The sequence below is a fragment of the Astatotilapia calliptera genome, chromosome 2 (assembly GCF_964374335.1).
Source record: "Astatotilapia calliptera chromosome 2, fAstCal68.1, whole genome shotgun sequence".
Taxonomy (NCBI): Eukaryota; Metazoa; Chordata; class Actinopteri; order Cichliformes; family Cichlidae; genus Astatotilapia; species Astatotilapia calliptera.
The window spans coordinates 7,082,519-7,091,352 of NC_137423.1; the positions used below are offsets into that span (position 1 = coordinate 7,082,519).

General features: G+C 37.6%; 1 protein-coding gene across 1 annotated transcript; it reads right to left on the minus strand.

Annotated features, from left to right (window-relative positions):
- Nucleotides 1–1,088: 1,088 nt before the first annotated feature.
- tmem33 (transmembrane protein 33) lies at nucleotides 1,089–8,834 on the minus strand. The gene is made up of 8 exons (XM_026183268.2): nucleotides 8,700–8,834; nucleotides 7,539–7,606; nucleotides 6,732–6,826; nucleotides 6,433–6,620; nucleotides 3,216–3,283; nucleotides 2,655–2,788; nucleotides 2,343–2,426; nucleotides 1,089–2,132 (listed from the first exon to the last, which is right to left on the minus strand). Exons 2-8 carry the CDS (start codon nucleotides 7,584–7,586, stop codon nucleotides 2,003–2,005), a joined length of 747 nt encoding a protein of 248 aa, XP_026039053.1. The 5' UTR covers nucleotides 7,587–7,606; nucleotides 8,700–8,834; the 3' UTR covers nucleotides 1,089–2,002.

Sequence of the window (8,834 nt, forward strand, 5' to 3'; positions counted from 1 at the left end):
AACGTTGCAGGCTGTAACAAAACTGCAATTCCACTGGTTGAAAGGGAGTAACGGACATTGAAGCTGCATTTTGATTGGCTATCTCATTCACGTTTTCTACCGGTGCGTCATATCACTTCTATATCTAGCAGACAATACAAGAATACATAAAAGACAAAAAGAGAAATGAAACATAAAAGCAGCAAATAATGACAATAATGTTTTTAAAAGTGGCTTAAGTGTGCCATTCTGCCAGTAATGTGAAAAATCCCATTAGCCTTTTGAATTTTCAAAGTTTTGGAAATAACTGAATAGTTTTTACTCAAGGATCTGTACCAACTTGTACTCTTTCTCTATTTTTGGAAAATACAAAGTTTACTACTTATCCAGACCCTCTTGGCACCTCTCATTTATAAACATAAAACACCATTTAATTATAGTGACACATTTATTATGTCAATGTTAAAGGTACTTAAAAGTCATAGTCATATATTTTTTTCATTTGCACCATTAATAAACACAGTCCTTTACCTATACAAATGCTGGCACATACTGTAGAGAAACTAAAATTTGGTTTTAGTGATGGTATCTTGTCAGAGTTTTCTTGAAAATTGTCTTCTTTCTTGTGCTTTCAGATGACTAACTGGCGTTGTCAGGAGTAATCAGGGAAGAGTACGTGGATGAACTTAAATGAAAGAACAAGCTCTTTTTACTCTCCCACATAAATATCTGTTGTATCATAAAATCAAAGAACTCTTATTTAAAATGACACATAAATATCACACATCGTTTTTTGCAAATATATCCCAGATAAATGGCGTGCAGTGTGTCTATAAGATGTATTTGATATGTACATGTAAAATTGTTTTTACAATGTACTCATAGGGTCTGAACAATTATTCACTAACTCACATTTCTCTAGTGAGAAACAATATACAATTACACTGAAATTATCTGTGATAAATACTTTTATATTAGACCTATGCTTTGAATAACAATTAAAAACAGGCAAAAATAAATCCTTATTAGGATTTGTTCATATTGAAGTCAACTATTATAATGCAAGAAATTATTGGTACCAAACCCAATTAGCATTCTTCAACACTATGTTTGTTTAGGAGATAACTTTATTCTCATTATAAAAATGTGGTTTGTCTGTAGGCAAGTAAACACAATTAACATGGCAGGGAAAGAAAAACATACCAGGGCATGCATTAAGCAAGAAACCTATAGCCTAATAAAAAATGAATGACTCAAAATCAAAACAGCTTTTAAACTGAGAAATGAGGTCAGGGTGCATTCATAAGCATGGCATGCTTTCTGCAAGTTATTCCATTTGTGAATCATACAGCAGAACATCTGGTACCTTAAAATATCCTATAAAATACAGCAGATTATTTTCTCAGTTTAACATCCATTTTGACATCATAGCTACATAAGATTTTGCATGTTGCTGAAATGTGAGTCAATGGCATTGATAGAATACATTTAATATTTAGGCTTTTAGACACATAAGAGCATTGGATGCTTTACAAATCAGACATAGTTGGAAACTGAAAAAGTACAATATGATTATTTAAAGAAATGATCATAATCCATTGTTTATAAACACATGTTCATTAATTTACTAATCTGAGAATGTTAATGTTTCATTATATAATAAGTGATTTTAATGAATAAATAAGACATGAAAGGAAAGAATGATAACAGCCGATAAACAGGGAACCCAGCTGATGTCAAGCTAATGTGCTCGGCCCATCGAAGGTAACAGAACAGGATGTCCACCGCTTCAATGAGGTCACATTAAAAGGATGGAAACGCAAATATCAGCATTAGCCTTCAGTGCATTACTGGCTGGTCTTCAGCTGCACTCAGATACACAAAAATTGGAGCACAGACTGTAAAGTTGACATTCAAAAAAAACGGTTCCTTCCATTGATGGCAAAGTCTTTCCCCATCGAAGTTAAGTCACATCGTACATCTTACTGAAAAACAAAACATGAGGAAAACAAATTTAGTGTAATCAAACCCCCGTGGGGGCGAGGCGGCTGATAAAGGCGATACTGCTGAGGCACATCCTCCTGAAGAAGGCAGGGCAGGCAGGCTTCATGATGAAATGCTCCAAAAGAATTCGCAGCTCGGTGAACAAGGTGCTGAGACAGAAAGAAAAGTACTTCACTCGGATTGTATTGAAAGCAAATTTAATCTAATCTTTGTACCTTCTGAATAGCAGGGCATGCCAACTCTAAACAGAAGGGCCATGTCCTTGGTTGAACCCCAGAGCCTCTTGCTGTGAGGCAACAGCGCAAAACACTGAGTCACCATGTTGCTATGTGACAATAACGGATAATTCAAAGTCTTACCGGCAATATGGATTTCTTCTGGATGTGTAGCGCAGAGTGAGGAATCGGTAATAAATGAAAGGCAGCAATAGGCTCCCCTGGCCGCTGTTGACAAAATATTATTGACATGAACATGTGAAAACTGGACACTCTGTATTAAGATTACAAAGAAGGGCTTGCATTTGTTAAGAGAAAACTGATAGATATTTATGAGATTAACACAACAATAACCACAAAACAGTCACTGCAACTAATCAATATTCACATATCTCTAGATTAGGGATGCTACAATTGGTCTTCAGAAAAAGAAATCGTTGACAGTTGTAAGCATACCTGAACAGCATAAAAATAGTTGCTGGCATCAAGAAGATCTCATTACAGGCAATAAACTTCAGGATATTCTGCTGATTAGTTGTCAGTTTGTCCAGGAGACCCCGGATAAACATCATGCTGTTTGGGCCCATGGTCTTAAAGAAACAGAAAACAGTCACAAAGTGAAATGAAAGCTTTGGCAAATCAACATTTTGAAATGAGCAGTGGGTGCAAGAAGTAAAAGGTAAAGGAAAACACATTAAAAATCATTAGCCTCCAGACTTTAAGTCGCTTAATGGTACATTATACGTTCGTAGTTCAATTTAACTGTAACAGTTAAGTATAAAGTTCTTTACGTTGTGTTTCTCATTTGCCTAATCTCTCTCAAACACACACACACACAAGCAGAGCAGCCATGTAAAGCGCTGCTCTGTTGCAACTGTGTGAACCCAACCACAAACCTACTCTGCTGCCTCAGACATGGTGGCCTGGCTGGTACTAATATCCCATCTTGTGGCTATATAATGTTTAAACTGATTTCACAGTAATTTTCAATAAGTCACTGTGGTGACTCATACTTACATCAAGAACTTTCTTTGTGTAGGTAGTTGCGTGAAGCAAGGAAAAAAGAAAAACTGGAAAGATGCTCACTGGACAACAAGGTTAAGATTAAATAACAAAAAAGAACAACTTCCTCCTAAATAATACAATAATAAGGGAGCATGATTCCAACTACGGAAAAACTAAATCTTTTACTGCTAAGACTAATTGATTTGTAATACTGCAGGTCTGAACCCTTTAAGGACTCCTATCAGACCGTCTTTGGAAAAAAACTGCAGCAACAAGTAAATGTCTGTCCAACTATAGCAGTGAAATAGTGTTTTATTATTGTTTAAAACTAAAAAACACACAATGTATGTAGCAATGCTATCATCTCCATTAGGGCTGGGCCATATTATACCGTTCACGGTAATACCGGTATAATGTTAGGCAACGATAGGAAAATGAAATATCGCGATAGAATGGGAGTAAAACGCGCATGCGCAGTGCCTTTGTTTTCATACGCACATGGCCGATTGTTGAGTGAAACAAACCAGAATTGGTTTGTAAAAATGGTGCAACTTCCGTGATGTGGAACTGGTTTGGTGTTTGTCCATCAGATACACAACAAAGCACATTTTTTTGCAGAACATGCAAGCGGCCGTTGTTATTGTCATATTTGTCGGACTAAGATGCTCTTAAATCTGGGAGTAATCTGGGTCCTAAACTCCGTATGTTTCAGGTCAAACAACACTGCAGCATCACTTAGAGTTAAAACTGTCTAAATTCTTTCATCTTTAATAAAACGATCAGCATTGCTGCTTTACCAGGTGTAACTATAAAGTTTAACTTCCAGGCATCCATGAAAACAAAAGTTATTACATTTAACGGAGTTAGAAGTTAGCAGGAAGCTAGCGGAAGTTAGCTCGCTAGTTTCGCTAGTTACCTAAGCATGATATAGCATGTTCTGACTGAGAGATTTCTGAAAAAAATCAAACGCACAGCTCTGCTATCACTTCCAACATAAATGAAGACAGAAAACTAAACAGCAGTGACGTTTGTAGGGTTACTGAAGTTGGGCTAGCTGGTATATAATGATGTGCTACGTGATCGCTAGCGACACAGCTATATTAGCATAACATAAACAGTGAAGCTGGAGGACGAACACTAACACTTTTCCACTTATAAAAGTTAACGTGAAGGTTCTTCATGGTTAGAGACAAATGCAATCGCATGGCAGGATGCTGTAAACGGACCAAACTTCAGTCAGGAGAACAACTGAGATAATCCATCCACAATACGAGGTTAGTCATTAATATACTGCAGCAACATGGGAATAGAGCAGCTGCCAGAGAATTCAACATTAATGAATCAATGGTACAGAAGTGGAGGAAGCAAGAAGAATGAGTTTAATAAAGTTTGATTTATCTGACTGCTTTGTTTCGCTTAATGTGCCTTATAATCCCGTGCACCTTATGGTCCGAAAAATGCGTACTGCACACTGCAGTTTAATGTTGCAAAGCACCTCTTTTTAACTTCAGTGGATATTATACATGGTTATGCTCAGGTAGAGCTGGGCAATATGAGATTTTTTCATATCACGATATGTTTTTTTCATTTCAGGCAATAACGATATCTATCACGATATAAGCCAAATAACTATATTTGTAAGATTTAAATGTGCCGTTGCTCACAAGTAAAATGTGAAATAATCAGCAGCTTGTTTTTATGTAAATATTTATTTCCCATAATAAGTTCAACAGGGTAGATGTACTTAAGGAACATCAGACTTTTTCAGATAAATAAAGGCAAATATTGCAAACTACACAAAAGGCAGCCGCTAAAGCGTTTAAGTTTCAAAATAGAACAAACGAAACAGACTACTAAATTGTCAATTCCACTTAGAAACAAAATATTAATTCTAAAAATAAATCTTAGTTTGTTTTACAGAAGAACAGACAAAACTGACTAACTTTTGTCAATATCAAATAAACTGAGAACTAAAAGGAAATTCTCAATCTCTTCTTGTTGTATAGCTTAGCTTTTCAAACAGTTTTAACAGTTACTTTAGTCTGACAAAAGCCGAATGACGAATTAGCGCTTCCAGTCAGAGACTGAGGCTACGTCCACACGTACACGGGTGTTTTTGAAAACGGAGATTTTCCGTTTTCGTTTTAAAAAATAATCCTGTCCACACATAAAGGCAGAAATGAAGGAAAACGCTGCTATGAACATGCCAAAGCAGCATGTGGCGCTAGATTCCTAACCGTGCAGAAATATTGGCCAATCAGAAGTCTAGAAGCCTGGTGGGAAAAAGTAAACAAAGCTGGGGCATAGAAGCAGAACCGAGTCGTATGTGTGGACGGACAGTAACTGTGTGTATATGTAAGCATTTAAACACTGCAGAGAGTAGAATTAACAGTATTGTAGAAATTCATTTCACCGAAACAATAACGTGGCGCACAGTGTGACGCATGCACCAGTTTATTGTATTTCCAGACTTGCTTTCGGCACATTTACAGTGCACGCTACTCTGTTTTTTGTCAGACTTGAAATAGCCGAAATACCTTCACACTACGGAACTTCTATGGCTCTTCCGTTCGACAATCTCTCCGGCGTTGGAACCATTATCTGTTTTCTCTTCGGTCACGCTCGGTTGATTTTTCTAGTCGGCACACTCATTTCCTCCATTACCTGCTGGCTGCTTCCCAAACAAACACACGTGCGGCTTGGCACTTGTGCTGTATGTTACAAGTCACGTGACGTGACGCTGCGGCTGTGATTGGTTCGGCTCTGCGCTACTTAATTTGGATTGGCTGATTTTTTTTTTTTTTTTAAGAGGACAAGAGCGGCGAGGTCTATCGCGATAGCTTAATTTCTCTATCGAGTAAAAGTTATATCGCGATACATATCGTTATCGTTCTATCGCCCAGCTCTATGCTCAGGATATGTCAGCCCATTTCTACTGGAAATGCCTTTTGGTTAAACTTTCAGCAAGGAATTTGCATTTGCACTGTTACATTTTTATAAAGCTTTAATGTACATAAAAACCAGCTTCTTGTTTAAGTGAAAATAAATGGAAGGTTGTCTTTTTGCGCTAGTAATGTTGTGGAGTTGTATTTTGTCTCGCATCAATTATATCGTCGGTTATATCGTTATCGCAAATTTTCAAATATATATCGTGATAAATATTTTTGGCCATATTGCCCTGCTCTAATCTCCATTTAATCTTGCAGACTTGCTCATAATGAAAGGATACTTGTAATGGGGTAGGAGTTGACCAGGATGAGTGAGTAGAGCAGGTAATGGCAGCTGTCCTCCTGCAGAGCCTGGGCCAAGAAAGCTCTGCTCAGCTGAAAGCGTGGAAGCCTCTGGTGTAAGCGAAGCGCACTGGTGAGGGCATTCGCTAACAACGCTCTCTGATAGAAGTTAGCTGCTGCATAGGGTCTGAAATATACAAGCAGTGACAAAGACTCAAATGCTGATTTTGGCTGGATTACAATTACTTTTAAAGCTAATTGACATTTATAATTAGATGATTTTGCACAGTGAACTCACCCCAAAACTGGTAGAATGAACATTACAGAGCAATAGACAGTGAAGAGTCGTGACAGCCACATTGCAGTTTCCAGCTTGTTGCTCATTAGAAATTGCTGCAGAGACACAAAGATGCTCAACATTAAACCGAACCAATCCCTTGTTCTTGTCTCCATTTTTCTCATATATACTGGTAGCAGATTTACTGACTTTAAACTTACAGTCAGGTTCTCTCAGTGGCTAGCATAGAAAATTCAGCCAAACTAAAAAGCATCTTAATGCAATCTACAAGTTAATTTTACCGCCTTGCCTTCAAAAGTCAGGGGGCAGCTGCAACTCATCTTGGTCATCCTCATTCAACTGATGTTACTCAAGTGAATGATTGGTAGTGTATGTCATCCAACTCTTGCAAACAGCACTGAAATACATGCCACACATCCCTACTCTACTTGCCCCCTAAGATAAACACGTTTGGGTGTCAAAATTACAGATTTAGGATGAAATCATTCCAATTATATGTAGAAAATAAAACAATCTAGGGCTAAAGCACTCAAATAAATAATATCAATTTTAAAAAAGTAAACTGTTCAGTCAAAACTATGCATAGCACATACATTTTGTAAGGGGCTCAAGATATCTTAAATCTTAGCAAAACTGTTCCCAATTTCTTCAAAATATCTGATAAAAGTTCTTGATGAAACAATTAACAGAAAATGAAGCACCATTTTCTTTCTTTTTTTTCTGACCAGGATGCGTACAATCAGAGTACACCTTTGGGCACAATAATACTGGAATATTTGAACTACAGAGTTAAAGCAGCCAACCTACCACAGGGCCTAGCTGCGGCGGAGGGTTTTGTTGGTTTGCATCAGCCATCTTTGGGGGTGCTGGTTTCTCTGTTGGGGGAAAAAAATTCAAGTTTAGAAGTAACCCTAACTGCTCATTGAAATTTCAGGTCACCTGTGATTAGATGGACAATCGATAATATTGTCTAGCAATTACATGTGATCACACGATCACAACAGTGTGACATGAGTGCAAGTGATGAAAATATCATCCCTTCCTCAATGATGATTTTCACTCTCTGGCTTGAGTTTCATCAGCTTCCTGAACAAAATATATGTCAATATAAAACCATTGACAAACTGTATCACCAAGAGCTGCTGTAAAACATAAATCTTCCACCAGACATCTGTCAATTATTCTACAGAAATCTCGTAAAAATGACTGATTGCAAAGGTAAAATAATTAGTAACATTAATTATTATTGATTCTGAGTTTTTCAAGCTGAAACCACAACTTTTGTGTTTCACTCTGTTAGTTTTTTCCATCCTTTGTTATTTTTAAACTGGCTTCATTTAGATTTTAGTCTGATGAACAAACAAAAGAGGCCACCTTTGGCCTTATGAATCTTTCACCATATACTGGTAAATTTTAACTTTCACAAAGGTTCCGGATTCATCTATTAACTGACGCTGGAGATGGACACTTAGATGATCTATTCGCTAAGGTAAAATCGGGACGATTAAATGGTTAACCTTTGTAAGCACAAACTACATATGAATGGGACACATGGAATCTAACAACGATCATTCCCTCTAAAGGAAAGATATACCGGTAGCTAGCTGGCGGATGTGCTAATTTATGCTGGTAATGACTTGTTAATAACAGACACTATAAGGCCAAATGGTTAAAATATCCAGATACTGCTGTTAAATCCCAGACTGATGACTGCAAATTTATCATAAGGCAGCCCTGTGTGTATTTTACTAAGGCTAACGCTGTTTAGCAGCAGGTGTATCTAGAATATTCTGTTACCATCGTTACTAGCACGTCAGCTACCGCCTCAGCTAATAGTTGCTACCTAGGTCGTACGTGAATGCTTCCCTGATTACTTTGTCAACGTTAGGTCGCCCGGCAGTTTAAAGAAGACTTAATTAATAGCTACACCTGACCCTATATATGGCAATAATAAAGCATTCTGCTTACCAGCGCTACAGCGTTGATTTACGTCGCGTGCTAACCGGTTAACGTGACAGGCAGAAGCTTGGCACTCTGGGAACTACTCTAGTAAACGATCAGCTGACCTTGTAGCGTAAGACGGGAAGTACGCTATTTCTCGCG